At 44.4% G+C, this 27,824-nt stretch overlaps 2 protein-coding genes across 3 annotated transcripts; one reads left to right on the top strand and one right to left on the bottom strand.

Moving 5' to 3' along the window:
- Nucleotides 1-452: 452 nt before the first annotated feature.
- On the bottom strand, nt 453-11,096 carry GMFB (glia maturation factor beta). Its single transcript, XM_035551290.2, has 7 exons — nt 10,972-11,096; nt 9,668-9,764; nt 9,080-9,129; nt 8,080-8,129; nt 6,986-7,068; nt 4,810-4,883; nt 453-2,386 (listed from the first exon to the last, which is right to left on the bottom strand). The coding sequence occupies exons 1-7, from the start codon at nt 10,972-10,974 to the stop codon at nt 2,315-2,317; spliced, it is 429 nt and encodes a 142-aa protein (XP_035407183.1). The 5' UTR covers nt 10,975-11,096; the 3' UTR covers nt 453-2,314.
- A 1,189-nt stretch (nt 11,097-12,285) lies between these two features.
- Nucleotides 12,286-26,031, top strand: CGRRF1 (cell growth regulator with ring finger domain 1). Of its 2 annotated transcripts, XM_035551528.2 has the most exons (7): nt 12,323-12,450; nt 16,411-16,541; nt 17,767-17,906; nt 19,236-19,413; nt 19,608-19,755; nt 23,276-23,383; nt 24,743-26,031. In XM_035551528.2, the coding sequence occupies exons 3-7, from the start codon at nt 17,843-17,845 to the stop codon at nt 25,091-25,093; spliced, it is 849 nt and encodes a 282-aa protein (XP_035407421.1). In that variant the 5' UTR covers nt 12,323-12,450; nt 16,411-16,541; nt 17,767-17,842; the 3' UTR covers nt 25,094-26,031. The 2 variants fall into 2 exon arrangements, with proteins under 2 accessions (XP_035407420.1, XP_035407421.1); XM_035551527.2 differs by lacking the exon at nt 16,411-16,541 and having other exon boundaries at nt 12,286-12,450.
- The last annotated feature ends 1,793 nt before the right edge of the window (nt 26,032-27,824 follow it).

Genomic DNA, 27,824 nt, shown 5'->3' with positions numbered 1-27,824 from the left:
AGGCAACAAGCACACACAAAGTGAATGGCAAAGAAGAACTCCGAGTGAAAACTTCCAGCACGTGGACATAATCTTTAGTAGCAGAGTTTGCTTGGCAGAAGGTGGAGCGATCCAGAGATGCAGAGCCACGCTCACTCATCTGACTGCAGCAGCTCCTTCCTCCTCCTCCAGAGGGAGGCCCCCTTCACAGTCACTTTTGTTGAGACCTGTGCAAGCAGCAGTTGGATGCTGGCAGCCCACCAGTGTACAAAGTACAATGGCAGAGATTATTAATCCAGTTTTCCCACTGAAAATCAAGCTGAACGTTACAAGTGGTAGCTTCCCCTCACCCACCCTGTACTTTGACATGCCTTACCTTTAGCACAATGCTAAGGGAACAAGATTTTTGCTGTTTCAAGACTGATACCGTGACTAACATCCCTTTTAAGCCAGTCTTATTTATACAACGTTCATCAAAAAAGTAATTTTTTATTGATCTCTAGTACAGAATAACCGAGCAACAGTTTCATAATCTACATTTTTTGTCCAGGGAAATGAAATGTTTTTTCCAGTTCAATATGTTAAGAGAAATTTGATTTTAATTACAAGCATTTCCTTCCAGCACTGAAAGATCAATTTAATTGAATCATCCTAGCATGTATTTTGAAGAGCTCCTCTCGAGTCAGATTTGTATACAAATAGATGAGCAGTAACATCAAACTAAGAAGAGAGATACCAACACTGATGACCCCTGCAAATAAATTCCTTGTGATCTTACAGGAATTAGTGTTAAAACCACTAACACAACATATGTTTACAAACAAAAAATAAACCTCCTTTCAGCAAAGGTTTCACAGCATGAAATACTGGCCTCCAAATTTAACACTGCATTCCTTCTCACCAAAGAAATTTGTTAGGGCAGCTGTATTTTAAGGTGTGTTATCAACAGGAAGCTGCTCTTACGCAGATTCTTGTTCAGTAGCACAACAAACACTCATGAGCAAGATAGTGAGATACTGTCACGAGTACTCCTTTTGCCACTGCATTGGCTGAACATGATGTCCCCTATCAGACAACTATTCTACTCATTATAAAACAGATCTGTAAAAAGACTCATCATTTATAAAAGTTAAATACTATATTCACATTAGAATCTTTACTGTTTCAAAGAGATGAACCGTAAGTAAATGAAAAATCAAATCACCACTTATGCAAAAGCTTCACTTGGAATGTACTTTTGACCAACAAGCAGTTAAGAAAGTTAGAGACTGTCATTAAAATACTCAAAAAGCTCTGTGTGGCCAACTTCTGTAACAAAAAGAGATATAAATCATTCAGTATCATGAAAAGCTTTAACCTCCTGGACTCCTACAAATGGAGCAGATGACTGGAATTTCAAGGAGAATGAGGTTAGCTTTTGTTTTATAGATGTCAACTGCAACACTAGGCACTAGGAAGAAATGTTACTTGGATTCTTTAACAAAGATTTTACCAAATTCGTAATAAGTGGCAGTGTAAAATTCTCAAGTCATTTTAAAGCTAACAAATTAAAGGCACACAGTATTAACAGGTGTTCGTATAAGAGGAAATGAGCAGAGGTAAACTTCTTAACAGTGTAATAAGTTATATGCGCAAGACATCTGGTATGAAAGCAACCAGAGTTGTAATTCAGCCCTTAGTTATCTTCTAGTTCCTGCAAGACTGTATTAGCATGAGAAGTGGACAAAGCTTTGCCCTGAAATTTAGTTAAGATTGACTCAGTCAGCTGAGGAATTACTGGAATGACAAAAATTAGTTCCGAGAACTTGAGAAAGTTCATATGAACTCAATGAAGGGATAAATGGATGGGTCTGCTGTACAAGGATTTTGCCTTTTTAATACTAACCGCTTCCAGGGAATAGTTTTCAAAATTGAGAAGGCATTAGGTCAAAAATTCTGACAAGTAAGTGACAGTACACGATTTTTGCATATAAATGGCTAGTATACCTCATAAGGATGCATCTGTAGCTCAGAAAAGTTAGCGTCAGCTTCCAAGTTATGTTTGTATATAGCTATAAATCCCGAACTGAACGATTTTAGTTATAGAAATATTAGTCACAAGAGTGCAAAAGGATTCCCTGCAGAGAAGTATTCCCTTTTAACAGGTACATATAAGGAAACACCTGCAAAGATTTGTTACTTCAAGGAGACAGACCTGCTATTCTTTGCACAAACTTTGCACAAGAGATGTACTGCAGGAAACAGATGTAAATACAGTGCATTTTTAGATGTAAGTATTCATGTCTGGTTCCAGTATTATCAGGATGGTACATAAATACTTATTACAGAGATTTTCTTAATGGAAGAAGCCAAGTTTCTCACGCAGCCATTCTTCAGTTAGGTCTTCTGTATTTCTTATTTCAAATACCTAAACAAAATTGTGTTGCGTAAATATTTGAGGTGCTGGTACTTCAAAGGGATAAGCATACAAAGAAATCAATAGCTTTCCACACAAGTTGTCTGAGCTGTAATAAACCGGTAACCAAGTTAAAGAGTTTCCACTTGCTTTCTTGCATGAATGGATTATTAGACTAACATAACATCAGTTGAAAATATACAAGACTAAGCAGCCAGGAATATTAGTAACTTGACAAGTTAAAAATTCTGCAGTTCCTGTTTCTAGACATCATTCTTGTTGTTTAAAAATATATCTGAGAACAGCACATTTACTGCATTTTAAAGTTTCTCTGAAATCGCACCTCCTCATACATAGTCTTCTTTAAATATCTAAGCAAGAGGATTGTCTATTTGAACAACAAAAATTAATTTAACCTCCAGGCTGAACTAAGCCTGGAGTTTTGAAAGCATGCTCAGTACAAGACAGTTATTTCTTCTTTGAATTACAGTAAATCCATAGCATCCAGCAACATGTTTTCAATATAAGAAACAAGGCTGGGATACCTCAGAACAGAAGACTCACAAAAAGCACCAGCCTAAAGCTTCGTGCTTATCTTAAACTTTTAACACAGCCTTGAAACAAAAAACAAGACCAAAGAAGCAAATAAATTCTTTATGCTCCATATGGGCAAGTGACTTTAGTTCTGACTTTTAATAGCCTCGATGAGAGGGTAGGTAAATTCTGTATTGGAGTCTTTCAGATGCCCATAGGCAGGTAATCTTTTCAGAAGAGTCCAGCAAGTAAAATCCACAGGCCTTCAAGAATGTTCTCCTACACAATGAAACCAATAAAATACTTTCCTCTAGTCTACTGTTCCTGTTCTGACAACACTGAAAATAATTGATTTAGTGCTGAAATAGGTTTATTTATCCTGCTAAGTGTATAGAGTACATAGCTGTAAAAAGCACGTTAAAGCCAGCTGACCAGATGGCTTTTTGTAGGACTCGGAAAACAAGCTTCTCAGTGAACCTGCTGCTTGGATATGAGCTCATAGTTAGTCCTGTCCACAGTCATTTTACCATTTTAATCCTCTTCGTGAAACAATTCAGGATTTGTATCATTTTTCAGCTCTGATGGACTGGGCTCTAGACACTGCTCCTCGTATTCTGGCAGTAATGCTACCAATCAATACTGACTTTTTAAGTAAAAGATTTAGGGCAGGGCAGGGCGTGAGGGGAACAAAATTCCATGTTATGGACATGGAACAGCTTAATAGAAGCCAAGCTAATATGCAAGCCGCAGAGGAAAATAGCTCTCATGCAGAAATAACACCAGGAAGAAGTCACGGCATTAGCTAGAGTGAAGCAAGGCTCGGTGATGGACAGGAATAAAGCACATTTAAAGAACAAGTAAACAACCTGAACTGGAGACAGGCCAGGGCCAGCTTCAGAAGGAAGATAATCATGCACTTCTATACCCACCCCTAGGCTTTCATTCAAAAGTATTTCAGACCAAATAAATTCCTCCCACTTGACAAGTAGTAGTCACTCCAACACAGCTAGTCCCCAGGCTTTTGCCTTCGCATCGAGTCTTCCTCCTCACTCACCAAAACCAACTGCCTGTCTCCTCAAGAAATTCTTCTCCCTTTCTTTCAGATGCTGGAGTTCTCAGGTCTGTAAGATGCAGTTTCAACAGACCTTAAAAAGGTTTCCTTGGGGCTGTAGGTATGCTACTTCTGCCTCAGCTTCTGCTTCCCTCCCATTTACTCGTGTCAACTTACTCCAACTTAAAAAAGAGAGGTCTTTCTTATGAGGTACAAGAGGTAGAAGTTCACAGTTCTGCTTTTGCCCTAATGCACATTTCTAATGGGATGTGGAAGTACTCAGTCAAGATAAGGAAGACTGAAAGGGAATGGTGCTGATGGGGAATTGTGAAATCATTTCACACTGTATGAAAAGCCTGAAGTGACCATTTAATCTATTTAGTTTTATTGGTCAGAACTAACATTTTGAGAAAACCAGGTGCCAACAATGGAGGAGGCAAACACAGGAAGATTTGGAATTGTTCAGCAGTTGGCACGTTATGTATTCTGAAGGCTATGGTCTGTAAACATGCAAACCCATAGACCATGCAGCAAAACTAGTCCACCGAATTCTAAGGCTTCAGTGTATACTGCTCATTAACATACTAATTCCCCAAAGTGAAGATATCTATCTTACTAAATGACATTTCAGTTACATGGTTACTTTCTGGGACATTGTCCTTCCTGCCCCCTAAAAATCCGTAAGTCCCCAAATACGCTGCTGTCTTCAGTCTTCCTAAAACAGACTCTATTCACTGTAATTACAAAGTCTCATAACATCCTTCTTGTTTTTGAGTTCAAGCAAGACAGAAAACAGCTTCTGCAATATGCATTTAGAGGAGGGACAATTACTTCAACTAGTCAAGTGTACCTTAGTGAGTTCAGCTGTCTGTACAAGCTTATTCTTGCTCCCAGCATACATCATCTGCTGTTCAGGCTTACATCCTGTAGTTGTGTGGGGAAAAAAAAGAAAAAAGAAGTTGTGCTTGGTTATTTCAACTGTAATATTTCAAAAGATTTCAAAAAAATCCAAATTGAAAGCTGAATTAGGCCACTTTTTCATTCAGGAAAGTGACCTAATTCTTTATGTACAGTATTATCCTTGCTCATACTTTCATATTTGGCACTTGAAAAGCATTTCCTGACAGCGTAGTTACACAGGTTCAATTGGTGGTGTCAACACGCATCTGTATTTCTGCTTAGAAACATCAAATATTGCAGCAAATAGAATCACAATTCAGAATAAAACAGCCAACAAAGCAGTAATTCCCATCGCTGCAGTAGCGTGCTGATTACATTACATATAATTCTTTGCCATCCTGCTATTTCTGGAAGATTCCCAAGGCTCTGCTAGTTATACTCCTATGGATCTTTACCGCATATGCCTTTGAGCTAAAATCACACTCAGAACAAACCCAGGCAGTTTGAATGTTGTCTGTTTCCCCCAAATTTCAGTCACAACGGAAGCTAACTGGCTGCTCACGACTCCTAGCTAATGGTTCGTTGTTTCTGACAGCAGTATCATTCTAACACCTAGCTTACTGTGCAGAAAAAAAATAGAAACAGAAAACCTCAAGAACAGATTTTCTTTTCTTTAGAAGCTTCTTGTTTAGAAGTTTCTAGATATCAGTGTACTTATAAATTTGACATCCCATAAGGAACATTGCCTAAATTAGCTTTTTGAAGTACTACAGGTTTGCCTGCCTGCTTTGCTATTGCAGAGCCTCCCAGGAAGTTTCTAACGGCTGCTCTAACTCACAAAACATCTGTCCTTCTGAAGAGAAGTAACACTCAGAGGATACATACAAAGATGCTCCAGTAACCCCAGAAGAATATAGTCACTAGTTGCTATTAGCTACCCGGTTACTCTAGTTCTGAGTGATGAAGGGTAAAACAACGCAGGTTATCTCCTGGAGGATAACGGGGATAACCCACTGAGGGCAGCGAGCTGCTCTATTACGATTCAGAACACAGCGGGAAGCCACAGGAGCAATTCAGCTCTGTAAGTGCAAAGCAAGTCACAGGTTCTTTGGCTTCTATTAAAACCGCACAGTTCCCTGTGCAAGTCAGTTTACGCTGAGGATTGCTGTAAAGCAAGCAGAGGAAGCCACTGCTCTGCACAAACCTGGGATGACTTCAGGTTACGGTCTTTCTCCTCAACCACTGTCCGTTCAGCCCATCGTTTTTACCTGTCCAGACCTGAGCTAAAGAATCCTCTGCTCTCCTCCTCATCCGCAGTCCTTTACACCTCCACAGCACTGCTGAGCTGCTGCCCATCACGTACAGGTCTCCCCTAAGAAACCCTCTTCACCCCCACCCTAACCCTTTAACATCGTCCCAGTCCTCTCACAGCTAGAGGCAGGTTCCCCTGAAGGAGAGGAATTGCCTCCCACCTAGTTGCTAACATCCCAAGATGGACAGAGGTGTCCAGAAGCCTTCAGAAACAGAGGTGGCATCTTCTAGCTCTCTCCTCACTCATTTCCTGAGCTCAGTCTGGTCATATTTTGACACATCCCCAAGATTTGAGGGGAAGCCAACAGGAAACACGTTAGGCTAGATCTACATGAACAGATGCAGAGCACTCCAGGCTCCTTTCACTTACAGGAAAACGTTGCTGAACATGCCACTGAGATCACAGCGGGCACGTTTAGAAAGATGCACTGTTTGGAGAGCTACGCGGGAAAGTAACGTTTCTGTTCAGCCTTCAGAAACGGAAGAGAAAGGATCTCTTCTACCCTCCCTCCTAAGTGCCTTAAATATGAACCCCTAAGGCGATGAAAAACCCTAGCAACTAGGGAAGTCTGGGCAGATGGAAGTGTTGACGCTTGTCATGAGCTGAAGATGAGGACAGAGCTCGTATATTAGAGGCTCCTCTCCCCAAAAAAAGGTCTCCAGCCAGCACCATAGCCTTATGGCACCTTGATTCCAGCACTGGCATAAATAAAGTCACACATCTGAAGCATTACTTCAGCATTAAGCGCTTCTATCGCAAAGAACACCCCCAAATTTATAGCACATAGTAGCTACCATTCACAGTGTTCACTCACCAACTGGACTGGAGAAGATAAAGCACAGCGGGTAGGAAACTCTTCCGTCTTCATGCTGATACTTGTAACTATACACAATAAATGTTTTTTCTGAGGTTAAAGAAACTAGGGAAACAATTATTTTGTTAGGATATAATCCTCAATGATCAGAGCCTGATGCAGGCACAAATAAGTCACGCGCTCCAGACGCCTCAAATTCACTAAGTAGTCTCACTGCCTTTTATTTTCACTTCCATATTTGACTTCCAGAATTGGCCCCGCCTGTTTTTACCAACTTCTAACTGCAACTGGGGGGAAAGGGTCGTCTTTGTACTACTGCTTCACATCAGAAAGCCAAAATCGCCCTTTCACTGCAAGTTTTCCTCCCCTAGCTTTGTAAAAAGACTTCCCACACCCACCTCTAAGTTCCTGGATTTCTTTGCAGACCAAGCACTTCATTGTTTCAGGTGTTTTGGGGAATTTGACCTCAAGTTTTAGCTAGGATTCCTGCTTTATAGCCTCCTACTGCACTATGGTCATGAAAGGAAAGATTCAGAACAGCACCTGGAACCTGGCCAGCCACCTTCTGAGGATACTGGAAGGGGATATTTTCTTTGCTTCTAACTTAAGGACCCCTCTTATTTCACCTAGTTATAAAGAATAATTTACTTCCCCCCGCGCTCTGCTCCCTTCCCCCCGAAGACACACACCTCTTTTACTAGAGGCATATGATTTAGGGAAGAATCCCCACAGGACTCCCAAGCGCGGTAACTGGCAGTTGTCTGTAAGTAGCAACATACAAAACTGGCACAATTTACTCACTTCTTGACATTAACAGCAGTATGGCTTCACTTCCCCAAATGTTACAGAGCATGGTTTAAAAGGAAATGAAGTCTTGGGAAAGGCTTAACTGTATCGGTCACTGCTTGAGTAAGCTTTTAAGTGGGACAACCAGCCAGTGCATGGTGAGAATTGATCCCTAGGATACCTCACAGATAAAATATTACTGAAGGCTCACTACAGGCAAGCATTGGCCTAAAAAGGTGAAGTCCAACTTTGAACATCTTGAACAGCTTCCAGGAGTAAGCCAAACGCCAGCAGCACAAGAAGGATATCGAGGTTGTCTCTCAGGCAGTTCATCCTTTAGCTCATCAGGAGAAATACCCTGGTAACATTAAACAAAAGCAATGTTTGAACAAATTAACTTGTACTTGAGGGTGTAACCGAAGGCTAAAGCAGAAGAGTGGGATAGTGAAACACCTGTAAGTTAAGATACACATCTATGGTTTAACTGATAACAATCTCTCGTACAAGTTACTAGAGCAGTTTAGGAAAGCTCGCCTGCTAAGAAATCCCTATGACTAAGCACAGAATTAATGTTAGCATGAATAATCATTCCTATTTTAGGCATAATGAGTTTAGAAAACATTTTGGCTCTGGTTGGATATGCTGGCAGCTACTGTGGTTTTCTAACTCTAGCATTAAACAGAGGTAAGCAAGCGCACCCAAAAAAGTATCCGTTAAAGTCCGCTACATAAAAGGTGCTTTTGAAAAACTGGTTCTTGTACAAGCAGAGAGTCCCCACTTTATTCGAACACTGCATTAACTTCTACATTCTAGGGAATGAGAGCTGCGGTTAATGCTCAAAGCCCTTGGAAGGATTTAATTTTGCCCTACGTACCATTAAGAAACACTACCCACTGGGCTGACCTTATTATGCCACCTATCAAATTTAGGATCTGCAGAGGATTAGCAACCCTAGCTTCTAATTGATGGCAGACCAGTTCGGAGCCACATATGCAGGTCCACGGAGAAATGCTGCAGAGCGCTCTTCAAAAAGCCAGCAGGTGCCAAAGATGCCTTTTACGTACAGAGTTGTAGAAGAACAGCTCCAAAATAACTTATCTTCTGTGCCACTAGTCAACGCCATTGTTTCTGCGTAGTTCCACTATTAATAGTGCTGTGCTTTACATGCAGAGTGACCATGCATTTAAATAAGCTCATGACCCAAATTAGATTAAGAGTTTGATAACAATTTGAAACTAAGGCAGTACCTTAGAGACAACAATACATTGCAGGCTGAAGATACTCTTATTTACAATTCATTTAACAAACCTCATGCTCCTCATCCAGTACCACCAACTGCTTATCCTTGTCGATTTTCACTACAAATCGAAACAAAACACAGATCAACTTTCAACTGATTTATACAACGCATGCATAAAGCTTTTTAACACACACATAGGTACATTGCTCGTCTGCTGTTTCTTCAGTTCCTATCCCAAGGCTTCACAACATCCCTGAAGTCAAAAGCAGTACAGTCTAAGGCTGTTCACAGCTATAAGCTTTTTACAAATTTCAAACACAAATGTCAAACTCTCCTACTTAAACGCTATAAAATTTGTGAACTGAAAGTGACCATACCCTAACATTTTTTTGCTATCATTTTACAACCAGACATGGACTCTGAGCCACAGCTAGCTGCAAAAACTCATACTAAGAGCAGACGAAGCCAAGCCTTCTCTCCTTAAAACTGTGTTTTTCTACTGTTAAAATTACAGGCAGAATGGAAAGTACTTAAGTTCATAGCAGTAATAGTCTCTTGGATCCCGTTTATCTGTTACGGCAACAAAATAACACAGGAGGGAAGAGAAGATTTTCTGCAAAATCTGGCAGTTTTGGCCAGTTGTGTTTTAAACTTACTTATAATGGCAGCATTGTTGGTTTCTTTACGAAACCGGAATTTTCTCAGTTTCTCCACCAGGTCTTCAGCAACATCACAAACCACCAGAGATTCACTCTACAAAAGGGAAATGGCAGAGGAGAGGGACAGATAAGGGAAATCTTTCTAGTAACGCAGAAAAAAAAATCCCACGTCGTGCATATCTGCCCATAGCTCTTATGAAGTGGAACTGCAAGCACTTGGCTAAAGTTTCAGAACATATACTTAAACCAGTAAAACCATGAATGAAGGCAAGTTTTAAGAACAAAAACCCACTTATCTGTTCTTTTATCCGTCCTCAAAGCCAAAAGGTTAGTTATAAAAATTTTAGCTACTCCTGAAATGGGATGTTTTTGTTTTTAAATCAAGGATTCCTGCTTCTGCCATATAGCTCTTAAAAGCAAAGAAATGTTATTTCAGGACTTCACTTGGGAAATAAACCATAAAGAAGCCCTTTATGGTGCCAGTAAACTGGCTAAGATAATGTAAGAATTTAAAAAAATAGGAACTGCCATTGACATTTCAGAATACAGATAATTGTCAAGGGCCACTGCTTTTTTTACCCAAAAAGCATTAACTGAACTTTCGAGATTTACACACACAACGCATTTAAGGCTCCTCAATCGAAAAGCAGGCGTGCTTTCTTTCCCCCGTGTGCCCGTACGCCGCCGAGCCTAAGTTTTCAGAAGAAATACCCAAATAACGCTTCATTAGTCACCCCGCTGGGGACGGGGAAGGAAGCGAGCGTTTCACAAGCAGGTTATCTTCCATTACACACACAGGCTTTTCGACTGCACCAAGCCAACCCCTGCCATTTCCTGAGCAACGTTTTACACACGCGATCACCTCAGCTACGAGCTGCAAGCCGGCCTGACGAGGAAAAGCTATTTCCCACCTCCAGCTTGCTCATACTATTCTATTTGTAAATTCCTTACGGTAATAAGACTTTTTCTGACAGAACAGTTATATTTCAAGGCGTTTTTAGAGAAGCGCTCGAAGAAATACTTGCAAGACTACCTTTACACGACCTTCTGAGGAGATGTTTCAACACAGCTTATGGACCACAATAAAGGCGCTATTTAAAGCGTAAGTTTTAGCTGGCCGTCACACTCCTTTCCTCCAACACCGGCTGGAAGGAGTCACCTCTCCTCCCCCCCGCCCCAAATCCCCTCACAGATATCCCACATTTGTCGTTATTCCCAAAAAACCTGCGCGCGCCCCCCCCCCCCCCGCGCTGTCCCCTCACAGAGCCCCCTCCCCCCTCAGGCGGCGCGCGCCCCCTCACCATCTTGCGCGCGCGCCCAACCGCCGCCGCTCGCGCGCCGCCAACGGAAACCACCGCCTCCCCCCCCAACCCGTGCTGCGCCTGCGCCGCCGAGGCCCCGCCCCTTCTCTCTCTGCCCCTCCCTCCGCCTCCCGGCCAATCAGCGCCGCCGCCTTGGGTTGGGCGGGCGCCGGCACGCGCCGACGGGTGGCGGGAAGGCTCAAGGCCCGAGGCGGAGGGAGGGGCGCAACGTTGTCATGGAGCCGAGGCTCCGCCCCCTGTTGTCATGGCGATGAGGCTCCGCCCCCTGTTGTCATGGCGACATGGCCCCCGCCCACCCCGCGGTATCCTAGCGACGGGGCGGGGCCGTGCGCAGCCGGCGGGCGGCCCTAAGCTTCCCTCAGGATCGGGCCCCGGCCCCGGGAGCCGCGGCTGTGGGACGGCTTTGGGGTGGGAAGGGCTGAGAAACCCCAAACCTGCGGGGTCAGGCCAGCCCCGGGCAGGGTGTCCCCATAAAGGCCGCTGAAGCCTGTCAGTGAGCTCAAGGCTTTGCCCCTTTGCCGAAATACCGGGGAATATCCGTGGAGAAATGACACGGCTGTGAAAAAACCACCCTCGGGTGGGGTTTCCACCTTCATAAGGTTCAGAAAATTCAAGCGCAAGGCAGGCGTGAGGCTCAGTAATGTTTGCCCCTCAGAAAACTTCTTTTTTATACAATTTGAGTGTGATTCTGGACGCGAACCAGGACTCGGAGCTGGCAAGTCGCGGGCACCAGCGCCTCTCTTCCATAACAGGCTGCTGGCGGCCGTCTGCCCGGGAGCCGGGGGAAATATCTGGCTTTTGTCACCCTGCTGCGACGTTCAGCTGCCATAACACTGCCTCCTCAGACCTGCCGCAGCACCGGGTGCTAAAGATGTCATCCTCTTGCCTGCTGAACCAGGAAGAAGAGAAGTTATATTAACAAATGGCAGACCCATAGGACAAAACGACACATTTTCAGGCAGAGTTTAGCGAGCGCCACAGAAGAGGAGGGCTGCCGAGCAGCTGTGGCTGCGTCCCTTTACCTCCCGATGCTCTATTACGTGCATTCACCTCCCTACGCTCTATATGACGCTCCCTACGCTGCTATTTCCTCATGGGGCACCGCGCAGGGAGGTCACACTCATTGCAGCGCGCCAAGGGCGCTGCGTAGCCCCCTAAAACCCCCCCGGGAGAACCGCGAAGCGCCACGGGGCCCGGCTGCAGGCGGGCTACGCAAACTGCGCAGCGCCGCGCACCTTGCGCATCCTTACGCAGGCCCCGCCCATGCGCGGGCAAGCTGCGGGCAGCGGCTTCAGGCGGCTGCCGCGCATGCGCCGCGGCGCGCGCGTGTGTGTGTGTCTGTGAGAGGGGCCCGATGGCCGCCGTGTTCCTGGTGACGCTGTACGAGTACTCGCCGCTCTTCTACATCGCCGTGGTGTTCGCCTGCTTCCTCGTCACCAGCGGCCTGGTGCTGGGCTGGTGAGCGCGGTGGGGCGAGGCGGGGGGGGGCTCCGGGTGAGGGGGGTGGGTGGGAAGGGCCTCGCAGCCCCTCAGGCCCAGCCCAGGCTGCCCCCAGCCCCGTCCGGCCCCGCCTGGGGCACTGCCAGGGGTGGGGCAGCCACAGCTCCTCGGGGCGGCCTGCGGCAGGGCCTCGCTGTGAAGAATTTCTTCCTCGTATCTAACCTAAACCTACCCGCTTTTGGTTTAAATCCATCACCCCTTGTTCTGTCACCGCACCCCCTGACACAGAGCCTCTCCCCAGCTGTCCTGCAGCCCTGGCAGGCCCCTGTGAGGTCTCCTGGAGCCTTCCCTTCTCCAGGCCGAACACCCCCAGCTCCCTCAGCCTGTCCCCACAGCAGAGGGGCTCCAGCCTCTGAGCATCCTCGGGGCCTCCTCTGGACCCCAACAGGTCCGTGTCCTCCTTGTGCTGGGGCTCAGAACTGAACGCAGCACCTCAGGTGGGGCCTCAGAAGAGTAGAGCATAGGGGGGAGAACCCCCACACCCTCCCTTTACCCTGCTGGCCGCTCTGCTTTTGACGCAGCCCAGCATACCATTGGCTTTCTGGGCTGGACGTTTTCCTGCTCAGCTGTAGGGAACCTGCTTTTAGCAGCAGGGTTAGAATCAATGATATCTAGAGGTCCTTTCCAACCCCTACAGTTCGGTTTGCGTTTGGTTTTTCATCGACCAGCATCCCCAGGCCCTTCTCCTGAGGGCTGCTCTCAATCCGTTCCCCGCCCAGCCTGTGTTTGTGCTTGGGATTGCCCTGACCCAGGTGCAGGACTTTGCACTTGGCCAGGTGATGGGGTGGCACGGTGTGGGAGGGGAGTAATGGGAGCTGGTACCCTGTGGGGAATGTGTTCTGGAGGTGTGGGATGGCCGTGGGGTGGGTGCATGGGGCCTGGAAGTGGCCAGAGAATTGGGGTTGTGATGAGTATAGGTGGTGAGGAAGGACGGCACTGAGCGTAGTGCTCAAATGTCCGTCCGTAACACTGCTGTGTTTGGTTTCCTGCTGGCTCGGAATTGTCTGAATGTAAACACAGACACACGCCAAGCGGGGAGCATCGATTAGCGATCAAAATAATTTATGCAATAATTGGGGATACGCCACGCTCGTGCGGTTTCTGGAGAGAATAAAATTGAGTTACTGCGTTTCCTCCTATTGGCTTCACATTGATATCCGTAGTGCTGCTGAGCTTCGGTGTTCTCCTCCCTTTGTCTCTCTCTGAGTTACAGCTGTTGTAGCTGTCGCTGTTCGTTCTTCTGGCAGCTTATAAATACTCTGCCTGACTTTTCCTTGTTTACACCGCTTTGTTAGCTGCTGCTGCCGCCTCAGACATGTGCCATCTGCTGCTCTCGGTGTGAATGCGGTTACCTTTTGATCTGTCAGATGTGCTTTGTGGAAAGTTTTTGTTCTTGTTTTGCATTGCCTCCCCTAGCGTTGGGCAGGTGGAAGGGAAGGCAGGGCTGGCCGTCGTGTTGTCTGTCTGCTGGACCGAGCTCCACCTCGTTATTTACTCGCAGAGGCGGCAGGAATCCTTTTCGCAATCCTCTCCGTCCTGCTGCACGCTGACAGTATTATATTGCCATCCGCTTCTCTCCGCTTTAACCTTTCTCACTTCATCAGTTCTTAAAAATATGATCATTTAAATCATGGTACTAAATCAGGAGTCAAATTTCTTGCATGTGTATCCAAAACCACTTCAGCTTTATCAGCTTACTGTTAGCAATCTGCTTTGCAGTCCCTGCTGTAAAATGTCTGCAATTCGCTGCGCTCGGGGTACAGAGGCGTGCCGGAGATCCTCACGTTTGTACACGTGTCCATTGATGCTTCTGGGGCTGCAGGGCTGTCCGGGTGCGTTTTTGTTTTGCCGTCAGAAAGCCTAGGTGCATCTGCACTAGATACGATGTAAATATGCCCAGAGTGTGTCCAACCTAGCCTGTTAGCTGAATAAGCGCAGCAGCATGGAGCTTAGCACCAGCTTTGGAGATATTTGCAGCTACCTTTGAATTGTGCGGTACCTCAGCCATAAGACCAAGAGCTCCCAGCCAACTTCAGCTTGTCGGCAGCTCCACCTGTGCTGAAACACCCTCGAACCTCCTAACGCGTGAAAACAACGTGGCGCACATCCTGCTGCGCGGAGCGCTACGAATGCACGCGGTATCGTGTGAATACGTGATCCTTGCTGTAATGACGTTTCGCTTCCCCCATCGTTGCCAGCACCAGCCCGTTTTATAAACGTGTACGTGGCGGTGGCAGGCAGCCCGAAAGCCACCAACTGCTTAGGAATGCTGACGCTTTAATTTGCAAAACCAGGCACCGACTCGAAGAGCGTCTGTTTTTACGGCCAGCCCTGGACACCTGGGGCCGTGCTTAGAGAATACGAGTGGGTTACTGGGCAGGACGGTGCCCGGTACCTGCTGCCTTGGCTTTACCTGGCAGGGCTGGCCTCTGTGAGCAGAGCCCAGCAGCTGCCCCAAATCAGATCAGAGCCAGCCCCAAAAGGGACCCCACGCGGAGCAGGGGCAGGGAGTGACCGTGAAGGAGGAGACGAAGCGACAGGGACTGACCGCAGCTCCCCTGCGCCCCTCAGGGGAAGGAGGTAAAAGAGGGTGGATGAGGGGAAGATGTCTTTGGTTTGTTTTAGTTTCTCCCTGCTCCAGCTCATTAGTAATAGGCAATAAATTACATTAATCTCCCACCGCTGAGTCTGTTTAGCCTGTGACAATAATTGTTGAGCGATCTCCCTGTCCTTACCTCAACCCTTGAGCCCTTCCCATTGTATTTTCTCCCCTTTTCCGAGTCGGACTGCTCTTTGAAGAAATTCACTCGTGAACAAAACTGGTGGAGCCGCGTGTCTTTTCTACGAGAGCCTGGCTCTAAAGAAATTCCTTGTCCCCTCTACCAGCTAACGATCTAGGCTGATAGAAAGTTAAATGGTGAAATAAAAACTTTATTCATCCTTCATGCACTGAGTACTGCCTGAAAATGTACAGAAGCACTGTACCTTATTGTTGAGCAGAAAGGGCTTTTTGCCTTCAGCTGCTGCTAAAACCGTACTGGAGGCTTTTTTTTTCTGTGGCTGCTTTTCATGGTGATTATCCTGTCGCTTTCGCCCAGCGAAGAAAGTTTCCAAAGAGCAGGGTTTGTACTTCAGAATGGGCCAGATGGTACAAAACAGGAGGCATCTTTATGTGTGGCTGGAGAGATTAGCTCCATTGAGCCTCAGATACTGAGCAAGCCCAGCAGCTGCTGCACCTGGTTTCTTTCCCAGTAAGATGTTACACTGGAAGACGTTAAACTTCGTTACGGCCCCAGCGAACTCAGCCTGGCTGTCTGATTGCCTCGGGCGAGAGATCTGCCCCTCCTCGTGCACAAACTGAGCGTGGCTGAGCACCCCGTGTTAGACCATCACAGACAGGAACATGTTGCCAGCAGTCTAGCAAGCCAAAGGAATTTCTCAGAGTTGGAATAATGAAAGTAGACTCTTCTCTACCACCTCTTTTTCCCTTTTGGTGTATCTGTGGCACTCGGGCAAGACGTCGAATGATGAAGGCGAATATTTGTCAGGCTGCCAGGAACAGGTTGGTGCTGTTGGGGATGGCTTTGAGATATTTTTTTGTTTCCTCAACTTGAATGTTGCCTTTGACTGATGTTTTTCTGTTAGCCTTACGCAGGGCGCCCTCCAACGTGAATTAAGAGGCAATTTTTCAGAGCTCAATGTCAGTAAAAGCTCAGCTTTCCTTCTTGGTTTGACACCCAGGAGTCCAAAACAATTTTAAAACCAGGGCAAACATAGCAGTAAAGCCAAAAAATCGTCTGTTTGGCTCAGAGCTGTATCGTACGTGAAATTACCAATTTTCAAACAGATTTTACACTGATGTTGGTAGTGCCCTTCTCAGCTGGGGTTACTGATACAAGATCCATCTTATTTTAACAGCTGCTGGTTCAGTCTGTGAAATGGAAATGGTTGGTTCAGGGCAGAGGCGATGCTTCCAGCACCCGCTACGCTGCTGGCTGCACGAACCGAAATTCCGAACCGTTAAAGAGGCCACTGCTCGAACAGCGCAGGTGATGGCAGCAACAGCACAAATGCGTGGAAGTACAGCCTGAGCTAATTAATAACTGTTTGCTAAAATGCATTAACAAAGGACCCCCACAGCTTCTCCCTGCTGCCTTGCTAATGAGACAGGGCTGGAGGGATGCGGTTGCAAAAACCTCTTCAGCCTGTGATTGCATGTCTTCAGTCCTCTGATTGCGTATCTAGGCCGGTTTCTCTAATTATCCTTTGGTTACCGAGCGTTATTGCTGTCACCTTAAAATTGAATTATTTTTAGCCAAGTGAGAAGTATTCTGCAGAGCTCGTTTTGTAGATCCTGATCTTCTGTAGCAGCTCCCTTAAAGGCCCCGGGCAGTATGAAAACCTGATTATTTGTTTTTAATTGCTGTCAGAAATCATCTTGAATCATAGAATGGCGTGGGTTGGAAGGGGCCTTAAAGATCATCCGAAGTATTCCCTCTTGGCTTCTTTGATTTTCACTTGATCCACAGAATGTTTAAGTAAATGAAGCAAAGCTTTAGAAGTTATCCTTTTAGAGGCAAACCACCCCTTGGACGTTTCTAGCATGCTAGTTTCACCTTCAAAGGGGTCTTAGATTGCAGCTTTGATTCAGAGTCTGGGCTATTTTGCATTTGGTTACTGGCTCAAAGCAGAGGCTGGGAGACCCCAGATTTAATATCAGCATCTTGTTGTAATCAAGGTTAACGTGGAAAATTGGGATCTTAATCTTCCTTCAAAGCATCTCGCTGGCTGTGGTTACAGCTGGGTGTACCGTAGGGCTGGGTGATTTGCCCTGAGGTCTTCCTACCGAGCACCCAGCCCCTGAAGTCTGTTCCACCTCTGCAAGCAGCGATTTCTGTCCCGCGAGTGGCCGTGCAGAACGTCATCTGGGAGAGAACTTTGGTCAACCGCGTACCACTAGAGGGCATCGACCATCCTCACTTGATTTTACACACTGTGGAAATGGTGCAGGAGTAAACTATATTGTTTGTATCTCACCGCTGGAGAATATAGCCCCTCTAAATATTTATTTATTATTCTTTAGCACTGTGGAGACTCCTACCTTCTGCCACAAAAAGCTGGGGTTGGATCGGCAGGCTGTGTTACGCATGCATCCTAACGCATTCCTCAAAGCTAGGTCCATTTGTTGTGCTGCTTGTAACTTAGAGCTGAACAAAAAGTCAAACATGCCAGCATTAATGCATAACCTGCTTGTTCTTTTTTTTTCTTTCTTAGGTTTGGTTTGGGCGTTCCTGTTATTCTGAGAAACTCGGAAGAAACAGAATCCAGCACAAGAGTACTGAAAAAGCGGATGAGACAAGTGAAGAATCCTTTTGGGTTAGAAATCTCACATCCCGGCACAGCTTCAGTAACAAGTCAGTAGGTTTCTGATGTGCTTATTTTTTGTTAGTTTGTGTTCCTAAATATAGTACTATCCGTATTTCGTGCTCTCATCCTTTTCCTTTACCAGTAGATCTTTAGAAACGTGCTTCCTCCCATCGTTGCTGTAGAAAAAATCATTTTTTAGCAATTCATAAATGTGATATTTTTAAGGTGAAATATTTGGATATTTAGCACAGTTTAATTCTTATTAATGAAACGCTTCCTGCTATAACAGATTTTAAGTAATAAAAACATTTGCAGCTTTCCAGCTACTGTGAGCGTGTCTTGGTAAACTTTACAGAATTGTAGAATTCTATAGAATTCATCATAGAATATATGTCATCCAATTGAAAATTAAACTTCAGATCTCCAGTGATGTTTGGAAGCGCACAGCTTTAAAATATATAAACATAGGTGTGTGTGTGTATATGTATGTATGTATATATATATATATATATATCTGTGTTTCAGTGGAAACTGAAGTGAAATATCTTTGTGTGTCAGAGTCAAGTAGTCCCTAACACTCTTGAAATCACCCACGCAGGAAGCAAAATTCATGCACTTCTGCCTTGTTGGGAGCAGTAAGCTAGGCTGGGCATTTTCCACCAACGCAGATGTGAAGCCTTCCTATGAATGGGAAAAGTACTGCAGCAGTTAATGAACGTTCTTCATCTCCCTCTTCCCCCCAAACTAAAAAAGAAAAAGAAAGAAAAGAAAATAAATAAAAGGAAAAATCCTCAACTGAATCTTCAAGTAACAGGGATTTTTCAGGCTGTTTGAGCACTTGAATGTGGTGGGACTTCCCAAGAGTTGTGCTTCTGGTTGTGCAGTAAGCATTCAGAAGTTGATGTGCTGGATAGCTGGTTTTTAGAAAAGTGCAGCACACAGATCCTCGTTTTATCATCCCTCTGCTTGATCAATAGGGCCTTACTCGTTGTGACTGCAGCAGGTGTTGTAGGCCAGTGATCCAATTAATGCCATTGTCTGAAGAGGGAATGAACTTTGGGCTAGAGGTTATGCTCTTGGGTCTGCCAGTTTGCATGTAAAATGTTACCAGAAGTTAAAATTTACTCTTCATACAATGCACGTGCTGCTTTTGTTAGCTTAATCAACCATTGTATCTCCTCACAACCATTTCATCGTCATCATCGGCTTCCATAAGCACCAAACCTAGCCTAAGTTTTTAAAGAATAGATTAAAATCCTGGACACTAAAGTTGTTTTATGCCTGTTGCCTTTTAAGAACCTACCTTAGTAATTCCAGAATCCCTGAACAAAGGTGAGCTAATGGAATTAATGAAATCCGTATCTTCTTTCTAAAAGAGGGAATAACGCTGACACCTGACTGTCTGGAAGACTGTGTTCTTACCTGCTACTGGGGCTGTAATGTTCAAAAACTCCATGAAGCGTTGCAGAAACACGTCTACTGCTTCAGAATAAATACTCCTCAGGCGCTAGAGGATGCTCTATACAACGAATACCTCTATCGACAACAGTACTTGTATCCTTTTTTTAAAATTATTTTGACAAAATATGCTAATTTACTGGCACAGGGAGAGTTGAGGCTTGTGAGCATTAGGCAGTTCTTGGCACGGTGTATTTATGAACAAATATGATGAAAAATATTCTTTATGCATACGTCACGTTTATCTACAATTGCACTGACACTGATTGTTTTCCTTGACCCAAATAAAGCATCAAGAAAAATGAGAAGGAAGAAAAATATTGTCAGTTACCGGAAGACGCCCAAGTTGTCGATTTTGGCCCAGTGCCTAGAGCTCGCTACCCATTGATTGCACTGTTGACGTTAGCTGATGAAGAAGACAGGGAAATATATGATATTGTAAGTAATTTAGGAATATATTTTAGGGTCACTGTATTTAAGCACTGAATATTTTAGGAGACAAATCTAGGCTTGAATAAAACAGTTTGTTTTCTCTGTCCCCTAGAATTTGGTCCCTAATTTGGTCACTGATGACTCCAGGGGAGTGAGGATAGTTGTTGTATAAAATTTTGTGTGTGCCATTCAAAAGACGCTTGTGGTTTTCACAAAGCTCTAAGCTCTGTCTGCTAAAGGTCTCCTCTGTGGAAGGCCCTGTGGCCAGATAAACTAGAGTTGGGGGAGGTTACTAAGATACTGTTCTGATTTTTCTGATTACACAAACCTGTGGTGGAGCTCCTGTGCTGATACAATCTTTCAGATTGCTGCTGGCAAAGTAGACAGATTTTTTTTTCTGTGTCTGACACAGATATTTGAGCTAATTGTTGGCCGGAACGCTAAGAACAGGGATGTTACCTTTCTGCGTCAGGCCTGAGTCTGTAATGCAGTACGTTACGTCTCAGTAGCCACCTCAGGTCGTTTGCGGCAAGGTGTGAAGGTCCTGCACTAAACTGACTTGAGAGATTCAGCTCCTCCTAATAGAGTTAAAACAACTTTCGCCTTGTCACATCTCTTTTAAACTCCTAACTCATACTTGAATTTTGTTCTTTTTGGAACATGCTTTTATCCCTCACCTTTTCCTTTCATTTGGTTGGTAATTTGATAGCTCTAATTGCTTGAGCAATAATACCAATAAACTCGGAAGTGAATTGCCTAAACCTGCAGAACCCTTTTCCATACACTTGCTTGGAAATTAAGATCACACAAATACCTAAGAAAACTTGTATGTTCCCTTTCCAAGTGATGCCTGTCCTTGGCTTCTTGTCACCTGACGATTGGACTGCCCTCCTCCCTCCTGTCCCCCTTCAAGAGGCTTTTTTTCCCCCGGCTATTTCCCAGATTGGTACATGCATGTATGGTTAGAGCTCAGCTCAGTTTAATATTTAATATTTGAATGTGTTTGGCGTTAGCATGGAAGTAAATTTGTAATGCTACATTTTTGTGTTCATTAATATAGAAGAAAGGAATAGAAAGAAAGTGAGGGGAGGTATTTTTAACCTGGTGTTGGAGAAGAGGAACACAACTGGAAATTGTTAATATGGTCATAGGAGTAAATCCACCTGAACTTGCATGACAAATGTCAAAATTGCATCTGATGCTGAAACAAACTAGTAAAATATAAGTATACTGTGGAAAGGCATCTTTGCCATTGTGACAAGTATGATAATAGCACAAGGGATATGATTTCTCATAGCGATGCATCAGGCTCCATCTTGTGTTGGTTTTTTTTTTTTTGGTTGGTTGGTTTTTGGTCTCTCTCACCACAGACAGTGATCCAGAACCTTATTTCTCATTTCTGGCTGGTCTAACATTCATCCTGAATGTATTTGTGGTCAGATCATACCTGTGTGGTTTTGTGCTGGAATTTTCTTCTAGCTCCATAGAATTAGCATGACAGTAGGAAAAAAATTACAGAAATGATTTGAAGAACAGCAGGGCTAAAGTGGTTGAAGACTTAAGATCTTGGGCTGCGTGTATAAAACAGAAGATTGGAAAGTAACTTGATTATGACATGCAACTATTTACAAACAGAGAAAACACTTGGTGCTCAGAGGAGAGGTAAGCTATAATTGAACTCTTTTCAGTTGTGCCCAGCGACAGGACAAGATGCAATGGGCACAAACTGAAGTACAGGAGGTTCTGGCTGAATATGAGAGGGCACTTCTTCACTGTGAGGGTGACAGAGCACTGGGACAGGTTGCCCAGAGAGGTTGTGGAGTCTCCTGCTGTGGAGATGTTCAAAACCGACCGGGATGACATCCTGCACAACGTGCTCTAGGTGATCCTGCTGGGCAGGAGAGTTGGACCAGATGATCTTCAGAGGTCCCTTCCAACCTCAGCCATTCTGTGCTTCTGTGAACCAGCACTGGATTTGTGCTAGGTTGTAGTATCACAGTATTTGTTTCTGTGCTGTGGGATAGGATACCAGAGGAGACGACAAGTTGAAGATTGAGGCACTTGTGTTGCGAACTAGTTCTAATCACTGGTCGGAAAGTTGCTTAGGTGTCTTAGCAAACAGTGGATGGAAGACATGCATCATCCTTGGAAAAGCACTTCTGGTGGGATGACGTAATACAAATGCACCGAGAATGGTTAGCTTTTAAAATCTTATTATCAAAACATAAAATCCATCATTTTAATGGAGAATTGATGGCTTTCAGGTTCCAGAAGTAAGCTAGTGCTAAGCTTTACGAATTTTTTTGAGGCATTGTGATTTAGGAAAAAAAAAAAAGACCTTATGCAAGGAGGATAGTAAATTCAGTATAAATGCATAGGTACGTGTATATTTGAACTCTGTATGTAATTAGCCATGTAGTGGATTTTGAAGTGTGAGTCTGATATGCATTTATTTATTTATTTAAACAAAGCAGCTGTCTGCTATATTTCATTTCTCTTTTGACAATTTCTGAGAACTACAGTAATATTGAATCTCATTATTTCTTCAACTTCTTAGAGGCTATTACATAATTTGGGCAGGGCAAGGGGTGTTAGACACAGCATGCAAGCTTATATTGCTTTTGTTTTCAGCAAAGCGACTCTAAAGGCAGCCCAGGGGTCCTTTTATAATCCTTTTCAGTGAAATTTGTCCTGTGCCTACTCAGTTTACAAGCCAATCAGTGATGCTTCTCGATGCTTCTCAGAGTCTTGAAAACTATGGTCTGTGCATTTGTGAGAGAAGTGACAGAAGGTGGAGAAGGCCATTTACATGCTGCCCTGTGAGTCTACACTCTGCCTTCAGCTGACAGTGTCATGTCTTGTGCTGAAGGCACCCTGGGATGCAGCAGGGTGCGTTGTACGGGACCGAAGTGCATGCATTTATAGAATCAGTAAGGTAGGAAAAGACCTCCGGGATCATCTGGTTCAAAGCATTCACCTGGGGTTTGGTTGCTGTAGGAAACGCCCTGCAGTTTACCAACTTCTCTCCCACCTTGGAGAAGCTCAACACAAGATAGTCTGTGCTCTGAGGGGTGTAGGAGCTGCTGCTTCTGCTTAATTTATGCAGGTAGTCTCTGAGGTTCATGCATGACTGTAAGCCCTACCTCAGCTGTATAAGCACCAAACTTCAGGAGGACTGCATGTGCCTAGGTGCTCCTTTGGTAGGGGGCCTAATTCCATCAGGTGAGAGCAGTCAGTGAGTCTCCACTGTAAACTGGCGATGGGAGGGCTCCGTGGAAGACCAGGGCGGAAAGCTGAGGCTCCACAAAGTGCTACCGTGTGCTGCTTCCTGTTTTTACCTTGTTCAGCGTTTTGTTCTCCTCTGTGCTTGAAGTCAATGTCGGTGAAGTCCTGGATGTCCAAGGAAATAAGCAGGTCAGAAGTTACAACAAAGCATGTAATGTTTAAAGCAGACACACTCACCATTTTATACAAATCATACCATGAAAAGGAAAGGTGTTAAACACAGCTTTTTTTTTTTTGGTAGATTTCAATGGTGGCTGTAATTCATATTCCTGATGAGAGCTACAGACTTTCCTGCAGAATATTATATCAGTATCTACTTCTAGCTCAAGGTCAATACCATGATCTTAAGGTAAGCCATGTATACCGAGTCTTGTTGCGTTTGGGTAACAGTGTTAAGTTTAGTTTGTGTGGGCTTTCAGGAGCCTAAACTAGTGTTGGACTTTTATTGTTATTGCAAAGAAGTGGGTAACAGTTAAAATTATTTTATCAGGTGAGTAGTTCCAGCCAAAGTTACTCTGCAGAATGTATGAAAATATTCAAGATTTCCTAAAGAAATAACTTTTTTCTAGTCTAGGAGGCCTGGATCCTGTCTGCTTGTTAAAGCAGTAGTAACAAATTAACTACCTGTTGAATGCTGCTTCTTTACAAAACATTTACTTCCTTGCTAATCTCTCAAACAGCACTTTCTCCTATTTTGCTCTACAATTGGAAAAGCCTCAGAATAGCACTTTTTAATTTCTTTTTACCACAGTACGTGTACAAAGGTAGTACAGACCGTTATCAGATGAACCAATGTTCTCATTGTTCTTTTTCAGTTTCCTTTATCTGTGCATGTTGTGGGACCATCTTTGTCCTGTGTCTGTGTCAGGCAGTTGATGATGTGATTCTGTGGCACTTCATTACTATGATAATAAAAATAATGTATAATATTGATTAGCTAGAAATGGTGCCAAGTCAATTCTATCGACTCAGCATTCATTCAGAATAGATTTTTTCCCAATAAATGCTTATCCTGGCCTTTCTTTTTTTTACTGATGTAGTTGATCTAGATACACTTCCCTGTTGATCCCCTTTAAGCTTTATTTTCACGTTACTGTTGTAAAAAATACTGCTTAAACTGAACAGAAACAACTGTGCAGCAGCACTTTGTAATACAGTTGTGTAGTGTGCTCCCTGTGGGCATCTTTGTCTGCATGGTAGTTCGCTGGCTTTATTAACATATCATGCCCGGAAGAATTTGTGCCTCACATAAAATGCAACAGAGAGGAATAGAGAATTTTAACGTGAGGAAGAGCAGAGTGGGTAGAGTGAAGTGGATTTGAAGGCTCACTGGAATATATGTTTGGTAGGAGTGGGTAGAAGCATCCCCCAAGGCACAGAGAATGATATGCCAAGAACAGAAACCTGAGCTGTTTGAAACCTGTGCAGTTCTGTTGAAGTTCATGCATGTACACCGCTGTTTGATTCAGCTAAGATTTGACATCTTCTCCTTAATATTTTGCCAGTGGTTTACATATTCTTGTGCTTCTGTAATACATATCACTGGAGGCCAGGAAACTGTCTTCACTCACAGAGGGAGTGAGTCCTGGTTGACCCAGTGGAACCGACTGAATGTGCTGCAGTGGAACTTGCATGGTGTGTGTGTGTTCAGGTACTGGGGGAGAGTTTGTTGGATTCTGCTAAATTTTTGTGTGTATGTGTATTTTAGCAGCTCTTCATGTCTGCAAATAGTACTGCACCATCTTCGTGCGATACCTCCCTAGGTGAGAGAAGCATCGACAAAAGCTTGCTGGAAAAGGCTGGACTGGCTGAAGATGAGCCAGAATTGCATGAAGAAAACAGTAAAGACTGTGTCGTGTGCCAGAACGGCCCAGTGAACTGGGTACTCCTACCCTGCAGACACACGTGCCTGTGTGATGGTTGCATTAGGTATTTTCAGCAGTGCCCAATGTGTAGGCAGTTTGTTCAAGAATCTTTTCCACTGTGCAGTAAAAAGGAGCAAGATGAAGATGAATCAACCCAGATCTTGGAAGATGTTCTTCCTGGGAGAGTCTTTTAACGGGGACAAAAATAGAAGAACTGGGTTGTATGCACCGAGGTTAAATGCAGAGAACAGACTGTTTATGGGAGGATATGTAGCATTAACTTGTAGGGTTTTGCTTTTCATTGCTAGGTAATTTTCAACTTCCTTATGTGTCTTCGCTCCATATGCTCACAGGATCGCTACATTTATCTGTGCAATGTGGACAGAAGAAGTGCGTAGGAGATCTTTGAAGGATGTGATTATTTTTGTAACTTCTTACTAGTTTTTCATGGAGTACTATTGCAGGCTGTTTTGATTACTAAGTTTAGTTTACTGGAAAAAGAATAAAACTTGCAAGTGAAGTTGAAGTGCACGCAGCTCATCGATATTCATTGTATTTAAAATATTAGAGCAACGTTTTAATTCACTATAATTTAGCAACCTAGCACTTTACAGATTGTAACTAATGAAGGAAAGGATATATTCTTCATTGTTAAACCCGTGTATATTTATTTTGTAGACGAAGGCTGGACTGTGACAGGAGCTGGAAGTTGAAGTTGTTCAGGACACTGTTTATGTCAGTTTTGAAAGTGTGTGTGTGTGTGCATGTGTGAGGGACCTGAGCCAAAGCCTGTTTGAATGAGTGGAAAGGTTTTTGTTGATAATTGTTGGCTTGAACTGAACCTTGCTGACACTTCTAAGCCTGAGCCACTGCTGTGTCCTCTTGAGACAGACTGTCAATCTTGCTGGCAGTGGCTGCAAGAACTTTTTCTCCATGCAAATGTTAATTAATCTGTGGAGTTGTTACTTGGGCAGCTCTGCTGTGCTATTCTTACCTGAGTAGCCTGCTTTGGGGAATTTCCAACTCTTTTCACTTGCATTGTCAGATGAGATGAAAAGTTGACCATTTACGTTTTCTTTTATCAATAGTCCCAGGAAATTTGCGTACTCTAATAAAGAAAGAAACTAAAGAATTGCAGAACGTTATTTCTTTCTTTCTCCCAGTAGTATATTGTCAGAAGCAATAAAAATGGCTGTTGAGAAATTGTTTTGCTGGAGAGCCAAGTTCTCCTAAGGACAGGCTGGGTTTCTTATCTGCTGGTAGAAGACACAGAAATACAGACATTTTTTAGAACCTCTAGAAAATGGGGAGTAGCTGCTCTCTTTTTTCCCTCTTGTTCCCTTGCGGCTTTGCCCCACATCCAGTTTCAGGACAGCTGCTCAGTCCTGGGGAGAAAAAGCCGTGCTCCAAGCTCTTCAGCTGCACTTTCCTGGAGCTCCTTTATCAGTGCTGTGCTGGAGCTGGCTTCTGTGTGCCACACACAAGGTGCTGCACACCTCCAGGACAGGGAAGGAAGCTCAAGATATCCCATTTCATCTGTCATTCTGTTTTTTTGTTTGTTTGTTTTGCCATCATCCTGCTTCCAAGTTCTGAAAGTCACCTTTGAGAAGAAGATGTAGGTGGTCATAAAAAGAGCAATGCTTAGTTCTATAGATAGATAGAGGCTTGGGAATTGATGCATGTGACCACAGATTTCCAGCCAGTGATCCATGGGCTGTTTGCAGAGCTGTTTATCTGGTCTACCTAGAGTGACCTTCCCTGCCATAGACAACTCCGGAATAAACGGCTGGCCGAATCAGCCTGCTGTTTGCACTGTTTATCAAAAAGGAACCAAACGCGTGTCTGTGGGGATTGAGAAGTGCTCGGTGCAGAGAGCTTCCGAAGACAGATGGTTCTGTTCGGAAATCATCATGGCAAAGAGTGGTGTGTTTGAGGCAACCCAAGGGACTGAGAACAGCAGGAGGAATGCAGAGAATGTAATAACAGAAGGAACACGTGTTGGATGGAGCGCTGGTGGCAGCAAGGCCGTACCTCGGATGAGGCCACAGTGCAGATGCGGAGCAACAGCAGCGTGACGCAACTTGGGCCCAGAGCTGTCTGTATTAAGAAAGAATATGAAGAGTGTAAATGTCATCTGGTGTCTTTGCTGCTCAGTGTGAGCCACAAAGGCATGAGAAGGATCTGATAGACAACGTTCCTTGCCTTCTGTTTCACTGTAGGCAGTCTTGACCGGACCATTTGGACACATGTCTTGGTGCTATGTGAATGTGCAAGAACGAGTGGGTGAGATAAGTCTTGAAAATAAAAATCACCTTCCCTGTCTACGTGGTCCTGCATCGAGTCTTGCTAGCTTGGTTGTTACAAACCTGATGGAAGCAGTTGCTGAGCTGAGCCTCCCCGTCTGTGTTGCTAACTGTTCTGCCATGAAATCAGGGCGGCCAAGGTGGTGATGGTGGAAATAATTGCTCCTCAGCCTTCTCTTTGTGTGCAACGTGTCACTTGTGAAGGGGAGAGCTGGTACAAGTCGTTCTGTGATTCTGGGGGCTCTCACAAAAATTAATAAAGACCTCTCCACAGCTGCACCAAAGAGCCTGAGCAACGACAATAGCTGTTCCATATGAACAGTTTACCTGTATTTGGGATGGAGAACATACAGGTTATTATTCAGAGGAGCGGTGTAGTGCTGCACTAGTTCCAGTCTGGAGTCGGGCACTGTTTCATTGTTAGCAGAGACTTGGGTTTTGTCCATGTAGATGATCAAAGAAAGAGGGTTTTTCTTTTTTACTGATTGACCGCAGTAGTCAGCAGCACCACTACATTAACATTTCCCAACAAGACAGTGTGATCTGGGCTTTTTTTAATCTCAAAGTGAAATGGTATTCAAGTAAACTCCACGGAGAATTGCCTGCTCTGTCTTATCTGTCA

This window comes from Cygnus atratus, chromosome 5 (assembly GCF_013377495.2).
Source record: "Cygnus atratus isolate AKBS03 ecotype Queensland, Australia chromosome 5, CAtr_DNAZoo_HiC_assembly, whole genome shotgun sequence".
In the NCBI taxonomy this organism is placed as follows: domain Eukaryota; kingdom Metazoa; phylum Chordata; class Aves; order Anseriformes; family Anatidae; genus Cygnus; species Cygnus atratus.
Note: the sequence above shows the minus strand (reverse complement) of the source record. Positions and strands in the feature narration are given on the sequence as shown.